Source organism: Phalangium opilio, unplaced genomic scaffold (genome assembly GCF_054372755.1).
Source record: "Phalangium opilio isolate 3A_F unplaced genomic scaffold, DU_Popi_V2 ptg000009l_1, whole genome shotgun sequence".
Taxonomy (NCBI): Eukaryota; Metazoa; Arthropoda; class Arachnida; order Opiliones; family Phalangiidae; genus Phalangium; species Phalangium opilio.
In genome coordinates this window covers 3,130,710-3,155,044 of record NW_028324146.1, presented here as the reverse complement: position 1 = coordinate 3,155,044, position 24,335 = coordinate 3,130,710, and the positions used below count along the sequence as shown (strand labels likewise).

At 38.1% G+C, this 24,335-nt stretch overlaps 2 protein-coding genes across 2 annotated transcripts in view; one reads left to right on the top strand and one right to left on the bottom strand.

Moving 5' to 3' along the window:
- Positions 1–4,647: 4,647 nt before the first annotated feature.
- LOC149713176 (uncharacterized) overlaps positions 4,648–24,335 on the top strand; it is a 52,769-nt gene continuing 33,081 nt past the window's right edge. Inside the window, exon 1 of the mRNA XM_089846770.1 lies at positions 4,648–4,964. Coding sequence (XP_089702896.1) covers positions 4,951–4,964 — 14 coding nt within the window. The 5' untranslated portion in view covers positions 4,648–4,950. The remainder of the gene's footprint in view (positions 4,965–24,335) is intronic.
- LOC149713179 (uncharacterized) lies at positions 19,822–22,500 on the bottom strand. The gene is made up of 3 exons (XM_089846666.1): positions 22,298–22,500; positions 22,092–22,174; positions 19,822–20,646 (listed from the first exon to the last, which is right to left on the bottom strand). Exons 1-3 carry the CDS (start codon positions 22,377–22,379, stop codon positions 19,882–19,884), a joined length of 930 nt encoding a protein of 309 aa, XP_089702792.1. The 5' UTR covers positions 22,380–22,500; the 3' UTR covers positions 19,822–19,881.

Genomic DNA, 24,335 nt, shown 5'->3' with positions numbered 1-24,335 from the left:
GTTAGTGTTATGCGGGATATTTTGTGGGGGATTTTCATGGCCTAGTAGAGAATTTGAACGAATAGTCGCGATACCTCTAATTGACATGAGATAAAGTCATATCTCTAACAAATATCGTAACAGTAATATTTAATGTAGCTCATTAGCCCATGGATTACGAAGACAAACGGCGTGTGTAAGTCCGGGAAACAGTGTTCATTAGGTTTCTTCAATTAAAGGTATTGCAAGTACTTCTCTACTAGCTTCTGTAAGTCGACCAGCGTTAACGCCAATGCTATAGAAAAAGTTTCTAAACCGACGGATACTACCCAGTTTACTAGTATTAAAGAATAACCTCCGATCAAAAATTTTGAAATCGCATCTTCAATAATATAAATACAGAACCATAATCTCAAATTTTCCCCAGTTATTTCAAGTTTACTTTTTAAAGGCCGACTTCCAGCGAAAAGGGTTCCAGCGAACTGAAAACCGAGCATCGAGACTAACAATGAAGCTACCGTGCCGATTTTCGAATCCCCGCTGGGTCAAAAGTTGGAAGGGTTCTAGCTAACTGAAAGCCGTGCAATGTGGTTCTAGCGAACTGAAGATATACAAATGAAATCCTTTAAAATTTATTTCCTTTCGAATTTTTGCTTTCCCCTGAAGGAAATTCTCTATTGTTCATCTTCAGTTCGCTAGAACCACATTGCACGGCTTTCAGTTAGCTAGAACCCCTCCAACTTTTACCCCAGCGGGGATTCGAAAATCAGCACGGTCGCTCCATTGTTAGTCTCCAGTTCGCTAGAACCCTTTTCGATGGAAGTCGGCTTTTTGGAGTGGAGATTAGAGATCCGTAACCTCCAGTTTTGGCAACTGACCAAGAATTAGCATTGTGTCCTTACAACGCAGCCATTTTTTCAATATATTGAAAGTCAGAAGTAGTTCACCAATTAAGTGGCTCCTCTCAAAAACGTAGCTTTTAAGAAATGCACCGTTCGTTCATAAAACGAGCATCCTTACGCTTATTTAATCCAAGGTTGCAGTGCATTTTCGGGAAAGTGGTCATCGAAATGGAGATAATATTAAATAACATTTCCTGACGTCAATGAAAGAAGAGTTAAGTTTTGCCTTGGGAAGCGCCGTCATTAATTAGGTGATCGAGCTCCTAACGAGAACGACATCGCGCTTCGTAAAAATGGTACAAATTTTCTCCTTAAGTCGTAACATAGTCACATCCAACTCTTAAGTTTCACTTTGCTGCCTTCAATAGTTTTGGACGTTCTAAGCGCATTTGACGTAGAATTTATTATTTATATTGGGTGGTAATCGTCGGTTTAGAAACTTTTTCTATAGCATTTTCATCAACGCTGGTCGATTTACAGAAGCTAGTTGAGAAGTACTCGCAACACCAGAAGTTTATGACTTCTTATCCTGGGAAGTATTGGACTCTAACCATATCCGGAACCATCTCTGTTAGCCAACTTCTTATTAGGCCCGATCACCGCGCCACCTATGGCGGTTCTCTCATTTTGTGCTGGCAGGCTGATTTGCGCGCCAGCAGCGGGCAAGTAACGAAACTTTAAGGTGTGCTCTGTGGTTTGAGGTAACGAATCAGAAACGGTGACAAGAACAGCTGTTTTAATAGACTGCTAAAAATTCCGTCAAACAGTGAGCACAAAAATAGTTCCCTGGTTCAAATCCTAGGCCCACGGATTGTAATGGATTTTCAGAGAGTTCTAGCCAGACAGTTCCATTAAATCTTTGTGTTGCGATATTTGTTAGAACAGATTTGATTGTTTGGCTTGATCTCGTGTCAATTAGAGTTATCGCGACTATTCGTTTAATTTCTCTTCTAGGCCATGAAAATCCCCTACAAAATATCCCGCATAACAATAACATGTTTGGAGAAGTATCTAGCTAGACTCACGAAGTTTTCAAGTTGGAAACAAATATAAAAATAAAAATACGTAAAAAAATCGATAATCCTGGAAAAACCACTAATCAACCAAAACAATCTATAATGTTGAATTTCTTACCTATACAAGAAAATAAAAAATGGAAAGAGTTTTAAAGGCTTTTACTTTTGTTCTTTGAATGATCGACCCTTCTGAAGCATTATCAAGCTTTCAAACACACGTTAGGTATACTTTGGCCAATTCAGGACCTTTCAGGTATCTTTTCGAAGATTGCATGAATAAGAAAAGCTAGACTATCTCGTATACTGAAGATAAACTTCCCTAAAAGTCTAGTTTCAGTCATCCTTTAAACAAATTTTAGCTTTTATCTAACGTATTTCGTCCAAAAACTTCAGCTAACATAACATTAACTGAATAAACGGCCAGTATTAAAGGGAAAATATAAAAAATGAATAAATGATATCTTATTACAAAATAATTAGCATTTAATTAGTCTTAAAAACGAGGACTACTGTGTCGCCACTGGTTTAGAGGCATCTGCTAAACGGAACTCCTTACGTCTCTCAGCCTGTGAGAATTCAACCAATCTCGAAGTGGTTAAAGGTTCGGTTTAGCAGACTTCACTAAACCAATGTCGGATGGCGCAGTATCCTCGTTTTTAAGACTATTCCTTTTATATTTAGAAAAAGGCCATTAGTTTTAAGGTATAATGTTATGTTACCTGTACGTTTCCTTAAAAAAATGACCGCCCACTACCAAAACGTAGGCTAATGAAGTATAGTGTATTGAAACCAACGTCATAGCTGAGATAGTCTATACTTGTTAAAAATAAATATTTGTTGACATAGCCTACATTTTTGGGTAAATCTAACTTCCCAATAAACGACCACTTTTCTAGTGAAAGGCAGCTCGGAAATTGTGTACTCAGTACACAAGGTCACATTTCCAGTTAAATAAAATTATTTCTCTAGTTCTATATTTTCAAAATTTTACATGAATTAGTAAATAGTTTAATCCGAAAATGTTCCTTTGCATCTCAAATATGATAAATGTTTGTATATCTTATTTTAGCAGCAAAGGGACCCGGCATTGCCCGTCATTATGTTTTCATACTATTTGGGGCGTCATTTTAGTAGACGGCGGAGGACATGTTTTAATCACACGAGCTATAAGCCCGTCTACAGATTATTTCAATATCTGACTGACAGACAGACTGTCTGATAATCAACACCCAGCCCAAACCGCTTGCCCTAGAAGGCTGAAAATTTGCAGGAACGTTGCTCATAAGAAGTGGGCGCGTACTAAGAAAGATTTTTCCAATCCACCGCCATCTTAGTAAATGGCGCCCAGAAATGTAAAAAATCCTCTCTATGCAAGAAAGTCCTCGCTTTTCAAACCGATTTCACGAATATTTAGCACACTGGTTTCCTTTTACCTATAGACGGCCTGAATGGCTTTTTGCGTTCGTTTTTTGCCATTTTTTTAAATGGCGGCCAGAAATTTAAAAACACTTTTTTATGGAATAATGTAAGACCGAAAAGTAATAAAAAATGTCCCGACGGGCTGACGGGCAACGTCGAGTGCCTTCGCTCTTAGGATGCTACAAAAATATTAGGCATCAGTAAAATCAACCCATTCTTTATATAATTTTGATGGAAGTTCTTATTACACGCGAGCGACGCCGCGGGTAACAGCTAGTTGTTTGAATAAAAAAAAGTTTCAATATATATTTTCAGTTTTTTATTTAAATATTGTCCAGCATTTACCCTGCATTTACCGCAACTGATGTTCCATTACCTAAAAAATATTGCAGCATTATATTTGAACTTTGAACAAATTTTAATCTGGATAGTATAAGGTTTTTTTTATACTTTTTAACTAAAACGGACCCAGTTTTTTCCGCAAATTATTGAGCGTGTAGGGTCACTGCAAACCAATTTTCAGATTCGTAGGTAAAGCGGTTTTGGTTGGGTGTTTATTATCACTCAGTCAGGATCTTTGCTTATTGTGAGATGTATATAGCCTTATTTTTTATAAAACAATAGGAAAATTTCTACTAATATGTTTTGGCTGGGCTCCCTTTTTATATCGCGATGAAGTTATTAACTTTAGTTCGAACAATAATAACAGTCGCGTATATTTTGGAAAAGTATTCTAATAATGCCTACCGCTACAAGCGCGTGGGATATCACTACCTAACCACATTTGCAATTTCTCCAAGCTGCATTCTATCTTCTTCTTACTTAAGGCAGAAGTGCGATGAGACTAGAAGTACTGAGCTAAGCAAGTTCTTCACTTGGCGAAAGTGAATATTCTTGAAAACACACCAACGGTTGGCCCTCTGGTAACGGTTTCTGAATTTTCCCTCCAAAACTTGAGACGCTCGTGGCGGTAGACGGCCAAACTAGATGCAAGCAGTGAGCACCCGCGTCCGTGTTCCGCGGCTTTAGGTTGAGGGGAAGGGGGTAGGAAATGTTTTTGGAACTCGACCAATTTTTTTCTCTCTAGTGTAGGCGCGATGGAAGCGGCATAAAATCCTCAAATTTGTTCACTAGTACCAGAATCTACTACCAATGCCAGAGCTCTTCACTTCTAGTCTCATCATACTTCTGCTTAAGGTAAGTTTCTTGAGAAGGCTTTCATCCTTGATCCCCGCTTATTTCCTTTCTAAGCCTTTTTCCGCGACACTAGCGCAACCTCGCTGACAGGTATTCCTACGATACTCTCCCTGTCGCAGTCATCCCTTGCCTTTTGAGCTTATATCCAGCTCTTGAAAGGCTCTCTCGTATGTCCTTTTACCGAGTGCACTGTGGAACAAGACGCGAAAGACGAAAGGGCGAAGTATTTTAGCGATTTTTGAAATCTGATCCGCCGCACGCAACAGTTCCCCAGTTAAGATCGAGTCGTCGAAGCGAACGACTGTGAAATTGAGCGGCGCTTTCACTACACTTTGTTCGACAACCAATATAAAGGCAGATACGGTCACCGATTCCTTTTCAACTCATTCTCTCTCTCACTCTCTTTTCCGAAGGAAAGTGAAAGATAAACAGATTTTATGGATAATCTTACGTGAGTTACATTTCAAATTATATTGGTTTTCGTTAAAAGAGACCTTAACTTGTAAAAATGAAACTTTAAACATTTTTTATGGTGGAATATACAGGTTGGAAAGCTTCGCCGGTCCCCAAGTGACGCGTCTAGATACTTCTAACGCGTTCGAGTTATGATGAAGGGATAATTTTTATCGCAGTTACAGGAGTTAGTAGAGAAAATTAAAGAATACTAGCAATATGGTTGATTGAATAGACTAATTGAACCATAGTCATTAGTCACCATTGTAAGAAATATAACAATGTCGACTGACGGTATTTTGAGCCTAGAAACATTTATCGTAAGTCCGGTGACCTATGACTTTGGTTTCATTGAAAGGTGTTGCGATTTTCTCTACTGGTGTCTGTACTTCCCGTACAACTTATCCGTGCATTAAAATAACGCGATAAAAGAAGGCGAAGGTTTCTACCCTGTATTGGAGATCTATGAACAGGCATACACGTTAATTTTGCATTTTTTTAGCGCGCTATCTTGCAACCTTAGAGTAGTATTTTAATAAATAAAGCTTTATTTTCTTTCTTCAAAATCACCTTTAATTATCATGCACTCCGGGAAAGTTTTTCCATTGAAAAGGATAATTTCAAGAATATTAATCATTAAATAAACTTTTTAAAAGCAGAATGAAAAACATCCCAAAAATAGGGAAAGCTTTAATAAGCTTAAAAAATAAAAACAAAGACTTTGATTTTGAAACTGCAGAATAGTAATTTAGGCAAATATAAATGCAATAATATCGAGCTTAAAGGGAGAATGAAGAAAACTGTTTGTCTCTGTCGATAACTGGTTATAGGTTTCGTTCAGATAAAATAATTTATGAAGCTTTTCACACGCAACATCGAAAATCTCTATAAAATAACCGGAAATAGTTTGATAAGTTTTGTGGTTGATTATGACAATTTTATACTCCTTTCAAAACTTTGGAATTAATCTAACTTCAAAGAGATAAAGTTGGAAATTCGTTCGTCAATTAAGGGATAATGTATATTATCGATCGTGATTTTTTTTAAGACTTAAATCTTCATATACTTTTCTTGCCATTTTAAACTGTGGGAATTAACCTTGTTAATTCGATAAATGGGTCACAGCAAAGTTATATTCGCAATCGGCATAAATTATCGTATATTCTGACCCACTACCTCCGTAACCACGGAAGTAAATTATTTGATTGTTTGAGCCCATCTCAAAATTTGTCTATTTAGAGCAAAGACAGAGGGGAAAAAGTTTTTGGAACCAATGTCGTAAAAAACAATTCAACTTTAACATAACCGTCGCATTTTCTCTTCTATACCAGGGATAGATTTAATTTTAGAAGTAGGAATGGAGAACAGAGTAATCAGGGCGCGCGTCAAAGTCCCGGACCCCCCTTCAACGGGACGGAGGGGTATGAAAGGAGAGGCGGGTCATAGCGACAGAGGTAAAAAAGAATTACGTATTTTTCGCCGTCCCCGTCAGTAACGTCATCAAAACGTAGTTTAAGTGAGCCAATATGATAATTTAAACTTTTCGTTGCGTGTTGGAGGGAGGGGCTCTATACTGGGCTATGAGTGGTACTGAAGTAAATAATAGCCGCTCTCTATTACTACTTCTAAAATTAAATCTATCGCTGTCTATACTAATATTATAAAGAGTTAAATATGTTAGATTATTTGTATGTAGGGCTAATCTCTACTGAACTGATTCTAAAAATTATTTCACTACCCATAAAAGATACGGGTTATATTTTGTTTTAATTCCAATATACACAGTTTTTAGACTAGGAAGATTCATAGCATTTACACAAGAAGGTCAGACTCTCTGGTGGAGTCTAAAGCCAGGTCTCCTTGTGTAAATGGTATGAATTCTCCTAGTCTGAAAACTTTGTATTTTAAATTAAGTTGCGAGAAAAAGCGTTGCTTGGTTGCCTTATCAGTTTGCGCTCACCAAATGGTTGGATACACGTGAAAGTAAAGTATTGAAAATAATAAGTCATCAGTAGATCAGGGATAAATTTTTAATAGATTTAATTTTAGAAGTAGGAATGGAGAACGGTTAGTATTTACTTCAGTCCGACTCATAGCCCAGTATCGAGCCCCTCCCTCCAACGCGTAACGAAAAGTTTAAATTATCTTATTGGCTCACTTAAACTACGTTCTGATGACGTTACTGACGGGCACGGCGAAAAATACGTAATTCCTTTTTACCTCTGTCGCTATGACCCGCCTCTTCTTCCATACCCCTCCGTCCCTTGGAAGGGGGTCCGGGACTTTGGCGCACGCCCACATTTCTCTGTTCTCTATTCCTGCTTCTAAAATTAAATCTATCCCTGGTAGATCTAATATACTACTAATACTACTATAGTATTATACTCCTACTATTGTATTTGTCAGGAAAGATCGCGAAATGGCCGAATTACTAGCGAGTGAAAGCTCTTAAAGTGGAATTCGCCGGGAAAGACGAAAGAGAAAGAAAGTAATGAGATAAAAAAATATTGCTTTTGGTGTTTCAAATTTCAAATCTGCTTTTTGCGCCCTTATCGCCGACTAGTAATAGAAAAGATAGAAGCCCAATAAAATCTCAGGTTTTAGAGAAAGGCTAGTTTGACCTTGGTCGTAAGTTTTAAAAATTATATGGAGCTGAATGAAAAACAAAATAATATATAAAAATTCAACGAAAATAGCTTCTTAATTTAAAAACTGACGGAGCTATCAGCCTCAATCGAAAAAGACGATTATAACGTTTCAGAAGTTTAAGTTGATTAACTGCCTGCGAAAAAAGTAATCAACACTCTGAATCGATGTACATACAGGGTGGAAACTTTCGGTTGCATGAGTCTTCACACTTCTCCTAAAGCTACCTTTGCAAAGAAGCGGATAATGCGAGGTAAGCTTAAGCTACCTTCGCAAAGGAGCGGTAAAAGCGAGGTAAACTTAAGCTACCTTCGCAAAGGAGCCGATAAAGCGAGGTAAGCTTAAGCTACCCTCGCAAAGGAGCCGATAAAGCGAAGTAAGCTTAAGCTACTTTCGCAAAGGAGCCGGTAAAGCGAGTTTTAAGCTTAAGCTACTTTCGCAAAGGAGTGCAAAGCTTAAAGGCCGGGAAACGGCGAGAAGGGTTCTTGTCAAACTGAAAACCGTGCATCGAACTAACAATGGGCGACCGTGCTTCAAACTTTTTAGGGGTTCTTGTCAAACTGAAAGCCGTGCAAAGCGGTTCTTGTCAAACTGAAGATAAACATTGGACAGTCTCTTAAATTTTGTTTCCCCGACTTTTTGCATCCCCCATTTAAGAGACTGTCCATTGTTTATCTTCAGTTTGACAAGAACCGCTTTGCACGGCTTTCAGTTTGACAAGAACCCCTAAAAAGTTTGAAGCACGGTCGCCCATTGTTAGTTCGATGCACGGTTTTCAGTTTGACAAGAACCCTTCTCGCCGTTTCCCGGCCTTTAAACCAGAAGCTGAAAGTAAAAGCTGTATATCAACAGCAGTTTCAACGAAACTTTTCGCATTCGAGCGGAAACTGGTGTTATAAAGCTGACTTCAAAAGCGGACGACCGAAGTAGGTCTTTTTAAACCGAGTGATAATATCAATTTCATGTTGATCTTTCAGCTTCAGCCGCGACCCACCTGCATTTCACTAGCCAATAAGGAGAGCGGTAATTGGAAGTAAATGGTAAAAACTCTTTTGGCGCGAAGCGACCATTTCGTGTTTAGGCATTAAATTTAATACTATTGTCTAGTTCAACATAACAAGCAACGGCAGTGTGTGAAAATATCCTTTCTTCTTTCGGTTTAACCATATCGGATGTACCCACCAACGCGGTTTCTTCTTCTCTTTTTATAGCAGCAATAATTTCCTTTACAATAGTAATAGCAATAAAACTTCCTTGTTTAACGTCGCCATTTTACAGATTTGTTGTTTATAATGACACGATATCCTGAGGCCCCTAACGTCAAAACATAAAATCCTGTTCTAAAAACATCTCATTTGCGAAAGGTCTGGCGCGAAGATGAAAGTGGTTTCTTAAAAAAAGTCACTTTTATGGAAGATGGGCTTACAATCTTTCTGAAATAAATATTTCTGAGGGCATTTATTAAAGTGTTAGTGACATAATTTTCGTCATCCTCAAACTTAAAATGCGAAAAAAATCCTTGAAAAATCTAGTTTATTATGATATGTTTACTTTTTTATTTGGTTTCGTAGCAATTTATTAAATTGCAATCAAAGTTTTGTGTTTGGAAAAGGCCTAGTTGAGATTTTCTTTCGTTTGATGACGTAGTAAGGAGAAAATTTCACTCTAGATGTCGCTCACGTGATGCGCCTGTTAGTGTCGCTGCGCCGCGTTAAGCCTAATTTATTTAGATTCGCGCGCGCGCCGCATTAGTAGACTCGGGAGTCTCGCGCTTGGCTTTTCCGCGAGATGCCGTGAGTGACGTATCAAGGAGAAAAACCCGCCAAAAATGTTCTCCGCAAATTTGCCTTTGTCCCCCAAATTTCAAGTTTTCAAAGTGCATTTTCTGTGTTTTCCCTCATAATTAAATATTAATCAAGCATATTTTTGGAATCAGAAGAGTTTAAACTCTCAAAAAAGTAAGGTTTTCTTTAGATTTGAGATTATTTTTAAATCACGTCGCTATTCCTTTAAATAAGCCAAATCTGTTTATATAGGCTGACCGACAGTGAAGGGTTACACCCTGTATAAGACGGATAAGAGAATCCACATTAATCTATCAGTTGGTAACGCACTGAAAACATTTATGTTGCAAAACATAACTGATGTCAGTAAGAACTTCACAATATTAATTAACACCCCGGAATTAGTAGATGATGCACATTCACTGCGCCAGTCGATTGCTTACAGACTATTTAACTAAAGCGCTCAAACTAATGATTGAATATTGTATTCCATAAAGCCTAAAATCAAGGATAATAAAGCACGGAGTAAAAACGTCGAAAAAACAAGGATAACGAAGAAAAGTGTTTAATGGAGAACAGAGTAATCTGGGGGCGCGTCAAAGTCCCGGACCCCTTCCCTGGGACGGGGGTATGAAAGAAGAGTCGGGTCATAGCAACAGATGTAAAAGGAATTACGTATTTTTCACCGTCCCCGTCAGCAACGTCATCGAGCCAATAAGATAATTTTAAATTTTCATTACGTGTTGGAGGGAGGGTCTCTATACTGGGCTATGAGTCGGACTGAAGTAAATACTGACCGTTCTCCATTGCTACTTCTGAAATTAAATCTATCCCAGGCTTAATACATGGATTATAGAACTAAAGATCCATCATATGAAGTGATAACTTACTGGTGTTTGATATCCAGACTCCATGGACTATCGTTGAGTTTTTGTTTTTAATATTTGTCATAAAATTTTCAATTTTATTATAAAATACGCTTATAATAGCCATAAGGATTCTGTAAATAATACCAGAAGGGAATACCTTATTCTTAATATGATGTATTTCGGGAACCTTCATCCTTGCCACGTGACAGGTTCGACGACATTGGAGATTATAAATTTTTAAGAAGCATCCCGCGTATATTTTCCCAATTAGAATTGCTAAATTCAATTACGAAAACAGAACAAACAAATAATACTATTTCACGTACATACGTCTCGAGTCCTCGGTTCACATAGATACATTTCCAATGTTTTTTGGCTTGTGGGTGTTAAACATTTTCTAAAATATCTAGTGAAGGTGTGTTTTGATAACTGTTAAAGGGACAATGAAGTAGAAAAACAATATATTTATTAAGGGTTTTAAAATATGTGTAACAACATTAGGATAACTTTCCAACAACTTTATCGTTAATTTAAAATCCATTTTATGGATGGAAATATTTTTCGCTGGCATTCAGTATAGCCATGTCTCTGAGATAATCAGGCTTCAACGCTAGTTAAACTTAATTTCAGCGTTATAATTAGAATTAATTTATGGAAATGGACTAAATCGTGCTTCATGTGTGTTTCTTGATGATATCCAACAAGTTTCTGAAGGTAAAAACAACCTTCATGCCGTTTTTAGAGCTTCTAAGCTCTAAGTTCTAACGTACTGTTACTCGCTAAGCCTTGGCCCTGGTTTTTGGTGTTTCAATTTTGAGCACACCAAGGCTTAGTAAGTACCAGTATTTTAGAAGTCACAAAAGTTATTTTAACCTTTAGAAAAGTGTTGTATATCGTCGAAAAACACATTTTGAGCACGATCTAGTCCCGACTTCATATATTAATTCCAAAATTAACGAGCCTTGAAGTAGACTAGTCGCCGCTACGGGTATAGAAGATATAAGGCCCCTGATTGGCCACCGAAAATTCCATTTTCTAAAGATATTTTCATCTTCAAAATTTCTTGCAAAATGAAGTTAGGCTTAGCGAGGTAAAATCAAAAATGTGAAAATTGATTATATATTAACGAGAAAGTTTTCGTGAGTTACCCTAAGGCTTTTACGCATATTTTAGTAGTCTTAATCAAGTAAAAATAAGTTTTTTTCTACTTAATTATCACTTTAAGCAGAGGCAAATAGTAGAAAGTAGAAACAGGAACGAAAAACATTTAATTTAACCCACGGTACAGGCTAGTGGCGGTAGAGAGGCTTGTAGACTGTGTATCCCTACCTCTGGGCGCTACGTTGTAAGATGGGATACCGTATGTACGCACCCAGTAGGAAGATGAACTGAGCTAAGACTTGGGCCTATGTATTTCTGCCATTACTCTATATTAGGGGAATGAATACTGGCGCGAGTAAACAGGAAAATGAAATTACAGTTAACAGGTTTGAAGTTCGAAATCTATAATCCCCCAAAAATATATATTCTAAAGCCCTGAAGGCCTCAAAGGTGGAACTATTTTCGTCGCAGAAAGGAAGATAAAAGATAAGGAGATCTTTTAGTAGACTAAAGAGATTAGAGTGAAAGCGACACTTCGTGTCATATTTTTCACTACAAAAGGCTTTCATCTACAGTTATTTTAAAATGGCGGCCACGAATTTAAAAAACCTTCTTTTGGGGGCTTCGATTTTCCGTCATCTTTTAAAATGGCCGCCCGAAACCATTAAAATTGTCCCGACGGGCAACACCGTACGTCGCGACTTTTTAAGAAAATTTAAATTTTGTTTGTTTTTAAAAAAGTATAATATTGATTTGTAATGAAAGGTTTAAAAATTTTACTTCGAATTATTATCTTTAGTTTACTTCAAATTATTAACGTTAAAACTGAAAATATCTGACCATAAAATAACTTCCAGAAATCGAATTTTTTCCAAGAAGGGTAACTTTGCCATTTTTAAAGTGATTCGTATATACTGACAAAGACTACCTATATTGTTAGGGTAGGGGAATTTAGAAGAAATATAGAAATACTAGCTGTTACCCGCGACGGCGCTCGCTTGTAATTAGAACTTCCTGCAAAATGTTATAAAGAATGAGTATATTTTACTGATGACTTATATTTTTGTAGCACTCGGCGTTGCCCGTCAGCCCGTCGGGACATTTTTTACTACTTTTCATGCGGACATTATTCCATAAAGAAGGGTTTTTAAATTTCTGTCCTTCATTTAAAAAGATGGCAACAAATCGAACCCAAAAGACCATTCAGCCCGTCTATAGGTTAACGAAAACCAGTGTACTAAATATTTGTGAAATGGGTTAAAACTCGCAGACTTTGTTGCATTTTTACATTTCTAGGCGCCATTTATTAAGATGAAATCTGTCTTAGTACCTGCCTACTACTTACGAGTAACGTTCCTGCAAATTTTGAGCCTTCTAGGACAAGCGGTTTGGGCTGGGCGTTGATTATCAGTCAGTCAGTCAGTCAGGACTTTGATTTATATAGATATAGATAGATATGGTCAGGGGCAATGATAAAACGAAATATAATAAAATATTAAAATTAACCAAGTTACGACTCTCATTGTTTCTCGAACTATAAAACCGTATGACTATGTTTTATCGCGGTGGCGATTGTCTGTACATTAAGTCCAAAATTTAATCAAAATCTCTATGAGGCGGCATTTGTTAACAGAGTTACGAGAACGCAAGTAGCTTCAAATATTACGTAATAGAAATTGTTCTTGTTACATTGCTAGACTCGTTCAAAGCCAGATATTATCCGTATGCATTGACTACAAAGGCGAAAACGTGTCTATAGAATTACAATACAAAGAGATTATTTATAGAAAAGAAAATTAATATCCAGCAATCATACACAAAAATGCTATATTCAAAGAGCACCATCTGAAAATATCACCGCCATAAAAAACATGCATGTATAAGGTACCTTTTCAATTAGCCACATACCTTCATGAATAAGAATCTTTATACCCTGATAAATTCATTGTCAGAAATAAGACGGCTTTCATTTCTAGCGCATCAATCAGGAGGTAAGACGTTTTTACGATGTATAAGTAGGAGTAGCTTAAGTTTATAAGTATACTTATACTTTGTAATGATAGAGAAATTATGAGAGCTAGTTCGAGAATTGACTACTCTCGGTTTTGCAGTCCATTTTCCTATTTAGTCTTTACTAAGCCTTTGACAGCACCTTACCAGTCGTTGCTTTACAAGAATCTATGACGTTTCACATACGTCACTTCATGGCAAGCTCTCGGTAACCAGTGACAAATTTATGGAACAATCAACTTATGTAGTAGTTATGGTGGTGGGATTTAAAGCGCAACCATTTTTTTGGTTTTTTTTGGACACTGAAAACAGCAACACTAAATCGGTTCTTTATTCATGGATGTATTATATTAATTTATGAGACCATATGTATCAGCTAAAGAAGGAAAATCTTACGTAGTAGTTACATAAGCCCTAGTATTTTAATTAAATTGAATGCCAAATATGTATTTGAAACTATTGAGTTATTACGTTTTCAAAGCTATCTGTAGCTTTGTGCCAAAATATACAAATATACAAATATATATATTTTGGAATTTGGAGAAATATTTTTGACTCGAGGGGGGGGGGGGTGGAGAGAGAATTCAATGCATATTTGGTTCGAAGTCTATGCCCGGATGAGTTTAATTAGGGTTCACTAATGTACAGATGGAAGGGTGAGTTTGGGGTAAGTCAGCGCCTGCGGACATAGGGTAATCGGCTCCAAGGAGGATGTATAAGAGAGGAGACTCCTTCGGGAAAGCAGGGGGTGAAAAAAGAGGCAGATACCGCATACAGTGGCGCGCCACTTCGACGCACAAGCAGTTGGTAAAGGCGCGCGTCACTTGATCGTTGTTGGGAAGAAGGGATATTCAAAATTATAAACAAGCTAGAGGAAGGCGGCTTGAACTGAAGTGTACGCTCTCTTGCCGTGAGGGTGGTAACATGTACTTTTTCAGGAACGGGGGCATATTGTCTAACTCTGAGTATCCCCTCTTATACATTCTCCTTGTCGGCTCCTAGAGCGCAGGACTGTATACCTTAGACGTTTCGAAAGAGAACAATTTGCTTTCCTCTGCCTCCCCTAACTCGTGAAGAACGGGGAATTGAATTGGTTCCTTCTTGTCACTTGGCCGAGTAGACTACTGTTCTTATACTGTATAGGATAACTTTATTGCCACCTCTCTCTCCAACACAAAACGTAGTATTTTGACAATTAGCCACTCAAACGTAATATTAGATTATGACAAAGGAGTTGTGCAAGTTTGCGGAAAATGAGATGCCACTAGTGGCCACGTGATAAGTTCTAACAAAGTTTCTCCCCCATCTCTCCCCTTATTGGAGTTAAGAATAAAGGTTGCCAGTCTGAAAAGCGATTACAATTAGTTTCCTTTTCTATTCCTCCCTGGTTTAATGAGCATCCATAAATTAAAAATAAAAATTATTTTAAAATAGTTCCAAGACACTGACGGTGGCGTTTGTTGATCGAGAAAATGTGCTGAAGGTTAATCATGGTTGGCTTATAATGGGGTTATTTTTTCCGATAGACGTCACTGAATGTTAAAAAAAAAAGAAAATAAAACTAGATGTGGAAATTTATCCCTCGATTTTTTCCATTTCCTTCTTCTTCGACTCTGACAAATCGAGTCTCTCCTCTGGACCCTATACCCTGCCTCTCCCGCTCCCACAAAAATATAATCTCCATTGTCCACTTGTGTTTGCCTTTGTGGTGTCGTGAGTTCACGAATCGTCAGAAAACTGATTTTGCATTTGAAATATATATTTTTAACTTGACCGCAATAACGTTAACCCAGGGATAGATTTAATTTCAGTAGTAGGAATGGAGAACGGTTAGTATTTACTTCTGTCCGACTCATAGCCCAGTATAGAGACCCTCCCTCCAACACGTAACGAAAATTTAAAATTATCTTATTGGCTCACTTAAACTACGTTTTGATGACGTTGCTGACGGGAACGGCAAAAAATACGTAATTCCCTTTTACCTCTGTCGCTATGACCCGCCTCTTCTTTCATACCCCTCCGTCCCGTAGAAGGGGGTCCGGGACTTTGACGCACGCCCACATTACTCTGTTCTCCATTCCTACTTCTAAAATTAAATCTATCCTTGGTTAAACCACCGGATTTAAAAGGAGGAACTATCCTTCCCCTCGAACAAAACTATCCCTTTCTGTTTGAGAATCTTTCTGCAAGCAGAATTCTCCAATATACCACAGATTCCTAAAGTATATCAATAGTAAAAGGCTAATCCGACAAGCATTACCAATAATGGAATGTTTTTTAAAATTTGTGAAATTTTCTCGATCCTCATGAAAAGAGACTCGAGAAGATAAGATTTGTTTCGAACGAGTAATGGAGAGGTTCACTACACGTGACATGTACACAACGCTACACGAACCTAAAACCGTGCTGCGCAATTCACTTTTAAAAGGACTGTAAAGAATATGTGGGTGAGTAAAAATTATTTGAAATACGTCACCGACTAAGGTACAAAGACGTTACTCGCCAGATTGCAGCGCCAATTCCCTAAAGTGCTAGTTTTCGAAATAAAACGAACAAAGTTTTTTTAAACCAGGCCTATCCTCAGTAACGCGTCAATGACGTATTTCAAATCATTTTTACCCACCCGTCGATACCATTTTTAGACTGAGTCCCTTCAATACCTCAATTGAAGCGAATTCCACATTACGCTTTAAGTTCAATAGAGCAGTGAATAGAGACAGACAAAATCATACATCCTTATGCGGTTTAGTTCTCACCACACACATTCACCTACGTCACTCCACGGATGTGTATTGTAGAAGGAGTAGAGACTAGGCCTCTAGGGCCTAGACAAAAGCGTACTAGTGCTCCACGCACAATTTTCGCGCATACCGAGCCAATGTAAACAATCTCTGACGTCACGTGTTTTAAAGAAGGCGTCCGTTTTCTTCTTTCCCGGCTTAATTCTTTGAATATTTTCCATATTATAATTAATATAAATAGAAATAATAGTAAAAATAAAAATTTAAATGAGATTTTCAAACCGTTGAGAAACTCCCGTCACTCGGAAGTCGATACACAAAAGACCGAGGCTCAACCCTCCTGAACGTTCGTAGCTCGCGGCCATCTTTATTGTTTACATTGGCTCGCCTAGGTTTGGAGGGAGGGTCAAAATTCATACCCCCTTTTTATGGACAAATAAGGTCTAGCTTTTTTAGTAGAGGGGAAGCTACGAGTCTCTACTCCTTCTACAATACAGCTCCGTGGTCACTCCCCCATACAAGATCAGGAATGGTGAATTTCGGATGATAGGTTACATTTGTGGGCAATTTCACAAGTAACGAAAATTATGCTCGTGCGAAATAGCATCCTTTTCAACTCGCCGAATTCAAGCGGAGTGGCATCCATTGATATTTGAGTCGGTAGTTTACCGTTCGTAAGTTACCGTTAATTTACCAAATACCGAGTAAATTACCGACCATAATTTTACAATGGTAATTTGCCAGTAAATTACCAAACTTTTCTTTTCTTTTGCTCAGAGTCCAAACCTCGTAAAATTACCACTTTTAAAAATTGCAGTAATTTCACATCTCTAGGCATCCAATTAAATGTTCTCTATGATTTATATATCGTATCTAGAAAATTATCCGTGCTTAGTTTCGGACTGGTGTAATAAAAAAATAAATATAATTGGATCTTTGAAAGCTGATAACAGAAACAAAATTACTTAACTTGGTATAAATAATTCAGGGTTTTTTAGTGCAAGGAACTTAAAGCTTGCATAATGAAGTTATATTTAAAGAGAAAACCGATCATTAAAGGTATCTTTGAAGTCGTTATACAGGGTGGAAATCTTTGCCTTCAAAGAGACTAGATACTTCTCATAACTCATTGGTGTTGTGCATAGACAATTTGTACCGGATTTACAAGCATTAGTAACAAGATGATCCAGGGCTAGGCCATAAAATTAGCCACGTCGTTCTCTGCTTAACAAGAACCTATTCAATAAGAAATGAACATTCCACACCTAGTCTTAGAAAAAGATCTATTCGTTTTAAAACTTCGAAACTTTACACGATAATTTAAAACCCTTCAATATGCCCCTGAAAAAAAATCCAAGAGATTCGAACCAGTGAAACCGAAAAAAAAACAAACTTCTACCGTTTCAAGACTAAGCCTTTAATTAAGGCTAATTTCCCTATTAATTTATTTAAGCTATGAAAGAGAAACTTTTGAATATTTGCACAAAAATAAAAACCTTATTTAGCACATCTTATTAAAATTTCAATATTTTCAGAATTAGGGTAAAAAAAAGGGATTCTCCCATTGACGGCCATATTAAAACTTAAAAGCTGACTCTTTTGATCTTTGGCTAATTAAAATGTGAGATTCGCGTTTTGAGGCCAATTGGACGGGCTTCTATAGCGCGTGAAGCCAAAGCGTGATCGAGTGCGCTGTGGTCTCCGTTAACCCCTCCCCTTCACAACTGGTACCGAGCGCTCGCTTACCCCTTCCCTCTTTGACCCTTCTTTCTCTACTTCCTCCGTGATTCTAAAGACCCGTGCCTTGACGATTATGCACATAAGTTCAATTTATATGCTTTTATCTACATTGTATCGATGGGACTTATAGCTTTACCGAATAGTAGTAGTATTAGTAGTAGTAGTAGTATTAGTATTAACAAAGACAAATAGAAATAAAAGAAATAAGGAAGTTAGTAGACTGTTGGTGACGTGTGATTCGCATACACCCTTTCGACGGGAAAAGAGGGGGGTAGGCAACCTTTAGTATCAGGAGATACAAGGGGGTTGCTCCAGTGCCGTGTTTGCGCACTCTCAGATCCAAAACGCCTACAGCGCAGGCGCTAAAAAGAGAGATGGAAGGCAGAGTTTCACCCCCGCGCCTTTCCCTCTTAGAGTCGTCGATAGGGTGTATTGCCCGCATCCTGTCTGCCAAAGAAAAATGCCCCCCCCCCTCATAGGTATACTAGGAAATATATGACTAAAAGTAAATTTGTTGAAGTAGGAATAGCGAGAATACTTAAAAGATGTGGCTAGACCATCTTGTTTTCTTTGTATCTCAATTGACTGATGAAGAGATGACGCGTTCAAAATCCCCAAAGCTGACTCCAGAACATTTCTCCATCGAAATAAAATTGTGAAACTCCACCTGTTAGACGTAGCGGCTACTAAAAGGTGATAGATTTTCTGTCGACATTTAAAAATGACGAACCAATAATCTGATACTGTCAAAGGCGGTACTGTGGTACTAGTACGACTACTACAGGGCCATGTCAAACTAATAGCCTCACCGTAGATATTCTTCACACGATGTGGCTATTTAAATAAGTATTATGTACCTTTTATTCAAGAAACAGACAGAATCAGTTAATGCCATATTGGTCAACGCTGTAGGTATTGTATTAATGTGTCGGTATTTCGAACATATACGTTAAAAATACATGCTTTGTAAGTCCAGTGAGTTTGGTTCATTTGGTTTGCTGAATAAAATGTATTGTGATTACTCTTGAAGTTACTAAACTAGCGCCTGTTAATCACGTGCAAATTGTCTCTAGAACTAGTTAGGAAGGGTATCCAGACTGGCTGCAGGCGAAGTCTTACACCCTGTATTGCAATTTCGAAAATACTAAGGGCCAATTACAGTTTCAACGCTATAACAACACAAAATCCAATTACCATCTTAAAGGCCGACTTCCATCGAAAAGGGTTCTTACGAACTGAAAACCGTGCATCGAGAGTAACAATGGAGCGACCGTGCCGATTTTCGAATCCCCGCTGGACAAAATTTTGAGGGGTTCTTACGAACTGAAAACCTTGATACGGGGGTTCCTACGAACTGAAGATAAACAATAGATATTTTCCTTCAGAGGGTCGTAAAAATCGGGAATAAAATATTTAAGAGACTTTCTATTGTTTATCTTCAGTTCGTAAGAACCCGCATAGCAAGGTTTTCAGTTCGTAAGAACCCCTCCAAATTTTGCCCCAGTGGGGACTCGAAAATTGGCACGGTCGCTCTATTGTTAAGAATCGATGCACGGTCTTCAGTTCGTAAGAACCCTTTTCGGTGGAAGTCGGCCTTTAACAACAGCCAATCAACGTGTTTGATGTTAGGCGTATATTCGTAAGAATGGTCTAAAATCTACATTATTTATAACGACTTCGAATTCAGACGTTATCTTTAATCACTCTGAAGTCAATAATTAAAGAAGCTAAATTCTCAGTCGAAAATAAAATGGCTTTTAGAAGATTTAGTGTACCTAGCAAATTGATCATAATTTAATGCCTATTAAATAATAATAATCTAGGCATTGTCTAGTTTCAAGTACATGCGAGAAGTTGGTCCCTTGGAATACAATTATTGTCTTACGCAGCATGTATAAATGTGCCTTACTTTAAACTAATCAGTACAGCGAAGAAACGTTCCGGCATCTCAAAGAAAATTCTGGTTTGAAATTTAAAAAGGGTTAACCTTTTATTTTCAAAACGTACAGAAAATCATTTTTTGTTCAATCATCCAAAGTGGTTTTAACATTTTTTAAATGTTCCAATTCTTGAACACATTGTTGGGTTTCTTTCCTGGACGATTCTAACTCTTTGTTCAGATTGGCTACAACCATCTGAAAGTGGGCCAACTCGTACCCCAAACGAAGATACTCGTGTCTAAGCCAAGGCACACTCTGATCCAACGTTCCCAGCTTAGTCCTCAATCGCAAAACCTCTTGTTGAATGTCCAACTTTTCTCGATTGACGACTTGCAAATGCGAGTTCAGCTTCTCGGCCTCGTCCTGTAATTTCTTCAGCTTTGAATTGGTGGTTTCTCTCAACCGTTTAATTTTATCCTCTTTGTCGTGAATGAAAGCAGCCCATTGAGTTTGCAATCGTGACAGCGATGTTTCCCTGGCCTCAAGATCTTTTTGTTTTCGAATCAGTATGTTTTCCATCGTTTCCGGTATATTTTTATTAACTTCTTCCTGACACCTAGCCATGGCTTGCGTTTCTTTTAACGCGATCTTCAGTTGTTCTTTAGCACGTTGGTAATTAGCCGCGTCATTCTGCAATTTTTGGAGACGCAAACGCAGTTTGTCTAGTTTTTTAGATGGCTGGGGTGGTTGATAAGCTACGTCGGTAGTTGCGACAGGTTCTGGCATTTCAGAAACACTCTCCTCAACTGGAAGCAAGGTGGGTAAAACTGGATTAAGGTTTATTTCAACATCATCCACAGTCTCGTCATTCGAATTAGAAGTGTCTTTAGTAACATCCATCGTGTGCACCTAAATTCCAAAGATATGCAGATTATTTAGTCATGGATAACCAAAAAAGCTTTACGACTACTTCTCATCAACAATATTTCATTTATTCTGGTGAAACTAACCACACCATTTCTTCAATAAACATTGTATATAATCATGGATAGATTCAATTTTAGTTGTAGGAATGGAGAACAGAGTAATGTGGGCGCGCGTCAAAGTCCCGGGCACCCTTCCACGGGACGGGGGAGGGAGTATGAAAGAAGAGGCGGGTCATAGCGACAGAGGTAAAAAGGAATTACGTATTTTTCGTCGTTCCCGTCAGTAACGTCATCAACACGTAGTTTAAGTGAGCCAATAAGATAATTTAAACTTTTCGTTACGTGTTGGAGGGAGAGGCTCTTTACTGGGCTATGAGTCGGACTGAAGTAAATACTAACCGTTCTCCATTCCTACTTCTAAAATTAAATCTATCCCTGATATAATGGTATACCAGAAAAATAATTTAAAACTTCAACTTATATACTTCTAGTCTAATCTTGAAATCACATCAATTTATTCACTTTAATACCCTTTAAAAGACATATTTCAGCTATTGAAATTCCTGAAAGTCCTAATACGTAACCCTACCGCATTCAAATAATTCTAGAAGAGAAGCAAACACAACATGGACCGGGCTGCCATATTAGGCTAGTTCCCTCGCACCAAGAAGCACCGCAAGCGCCAGTGCGAGTTGACTAGTGAACTCGGCCTTCATCTGGCGTTGCCTCTTGGCACGAGGGAAATAACGTTAAGAGACTCAGGGCGGCCTACAGCATGTGCGTTGGTTTCTCTACAAGTAATTAATGGAATAGGGTCTTTACAGAACTGCGTCATGCGCTAAAAACATACCAAGAGGAGGTCCTTAAATACAAAATACTGTACAAAAATAAAATACCATAATGGCGCTGTTGGGTGGAGCTAAATCCAATTTACCAAGTCCCTATTGTCTCTTCCCTTAAATCACTAGCAATACTATAGAGTTAGAGTTCTCTAATCATTCTACAGCTAACCTTACCACATTGAAGAGACAAACAAACAACTTATACCACTACTAATCCGCTTCCGAAGTTGACCTATAATATCTCAATAGCCCAACCGCAGACATACATCATACGAAGTGCTTAATCATTTATTTCCGCAGACTATAACCCTTGAAAAAAGGTCACCACGAAACAGCGGAAGTAAATTTTAGTAAGTGTTTCATAATTTCGACTAATAAACTCAAGCACGACCCTACTTGAGTAACACGTTTTCTTCGATTGCTGATTCATACGTTTTAGCTCTCCCTATTCTTTCAAGAGCGATTGAAAATTAACAAAGCAATATCTACAACGTCCTAATCTGATATTTATAACTTGAAACCGCGATGGAATGTGCGTTATACTAAACCCCTGAACTCAAAAGCCAATTTAAAAACATATATTTACCAAATCTTGAACTATATTTTGAGACCAAAATTCCCTGTGAACTCGAATGAATCCAATCTTAAAATTGAGTGGCCAGGCGCAGGCTTGTCGTTCAGAAATGTCAAGAAATAGAAAACGTATAGAAAAAAATAAAGAAATAGGGCGGTGGGGGCATACCGAGTTCCCCCAACTTCAAAAATTGGGCAATGCGTGGGGGATAGGCTTACATTTTGTCAGAGTCAATATAGTTCGACTCAAGAGATATCCCCAGTCGGTGGTTAAAGGGATCGGTACGATAGACCATCCCATTAAATACTTGACGAAAAACCAACGCACAGCGGAATGACTGCCATATTAGACTAGTTCCCTCGCGTCAAAAGGCAGCACTAGATGGAGCTCGCGTTCGCTACACGCGGAAGGCTAGTAGACTCACACTACGGGTGGCAGTGCTTCTTAGCACGAGGGAACTAGCCTAATATGGTGGCCCCTCCTCTGTGCTGTTTGTTTTTCATATGGCAAAGGAGTTTTCTATTGAAATATTTTTTTAATATTTGTTGTTTATATAATCTTTGTTCAGATATGAAACGATACATAGTTCACAGACTAGGAGGATTCATACCATTTACACAGGGAAGCCAGGCTTCAGATGCTACTCAAGGAGGCCTGAATCATTGGGTGAGTCTAAAGCTACACCTCCTTGTGTAAATGGTATGAATCCTCCTAGTCTATAAACTATCTATAGCTGCTGCGTTGCGAGCTAGAGATATTCTATTAAAATATATATGAATTTATTTACTACGGAAATACCAATATCTCGAGAATTCACTTTATTAGGCCAGAATGTCAATCAGTCGTGATATTTCAATATATAGACTATTTCATTAATTCTAGAAAAGATGCAAACACCACTCAGATGGGAGGGTGTCCTCTTGGGTTATTTCCTTCGAGCCAAGATGCACCGCTAGAGGCAGTGCACGTCGGCTAGCCTTCCGCGTGTAGTGAACTCGCCTCTTGGTGGGATGGAAATAATCTAAGAGGACAGCCTCCCACCTGTGTTGGTTTTATGCAAGTAATGGTACTTTTTTTACCAAGTGGCGATAGACCTTCCCTCTGTTTTCAATTTCATTTTCGTAATTGGCATAGAATGTGGCGTTTACTATGTTTCTTGACTCGGTCTATATTAGCTCTCTTATGGGTCATTCTCACTCTTTTTAAAAAGGGGTTCCATTCTTTACTGGGTCAGTAGTTGAATACTATTCGGGGGTGTAAAGTTGCCTCGATTTGACAGAATTCTTGGAAGAACAACAATCAACAACCTTGGGTTTTGCTTTAAAAAGCATGGACAAAAGCGCGAAGATTTCAAGTGCGGGTTGAAGTTTCTCCGCCTTCTTAGCTTGCAAAGGGGTAAATAATGTAGCTTCGGACGACAAGCTGTCTGGGATAGTGAAAAAAAAGAGATGACTTGTACCAAGATGTATTTGCCAGTCTTTTCTACTATATAGGGAGCTAACAACTGGCTTGGGGAAGAGATAGTCTGACGTCACGCAGCCCCCCTCTGGTTGGAATTTATGAGCGTAGAATACTGTTTCCAAGCATTAGGGGGGATGAAACTCCAGTAAGAGATAGAAGGGTGTGACGTTTCAGGGTCAGAACTGTTAGCTCCCTATTGTACAACCGTTCAACATCATGCGTACTTTTAACATTTGAAAATGTTTGAAGTAATGTCGCGAAGGAGCTAAAAATCACTAAGCCTTATTTCAGTAGCTAAAATAGTCATGGTAGAGAATACTTCTTGATCTTTTGTTCGACACGACCTTCCCATCTTTCCATGAACAGCGCTAATCAAAGACTGTAAAGCCACTCCTATTACTAAACAGTGACTGGAAACCATTTATTCAGGGCCAGATGTCTTTAATTTCTACCATAATGTTTTGGTGGTTTTAAATACTTGATACAAACGATTACGTAATTTCAATACATAGTTTACAGGCATGGAGGATTCCTACCATTAGTACAAGGAGTCCAAGCGACTTAGAGTGTAAAATCGTCTGCTATTTTACACTCTAAGTTGCTTGGTTTCCTTGTGCAAATGGTATGAATCCTCCTTGCGTGTAAACTAAGTGTAACTACTTTTTAATAGTTTGATGAGATTTCAATATAAAAAGCTACGAAGAAACTATTTCAGGCGGCGTTGCAGAGGAATTGGTTCCCAGTAGCTCATCGTAGACAAAATGATGTAGTTATTGAAGCTATCAGTTAAAATAT

Coding starts and splice junctions, on each gene's coding strand:
- LOC149713179 (XM_089846666.1), bottom strand. CDS start 22,379: ATGGGATGGTCTATCGTACCGATCCCTTTAACCACCGACTGGGGATAT. Junction 22,175..22,297: donor TATATTGACTCTGACAAAAT/GTAAGCCTATCC, acceptor CTGAACGACAAG/CCTGCGCCTGGCCACTCAAT. Junction 20,647..22,091: donor AAAATATAGTTCAAGATTTG/GTAAATATATGT, acceptor TTTGGAATTTAG/GTGCACACGATGGATGTTAC.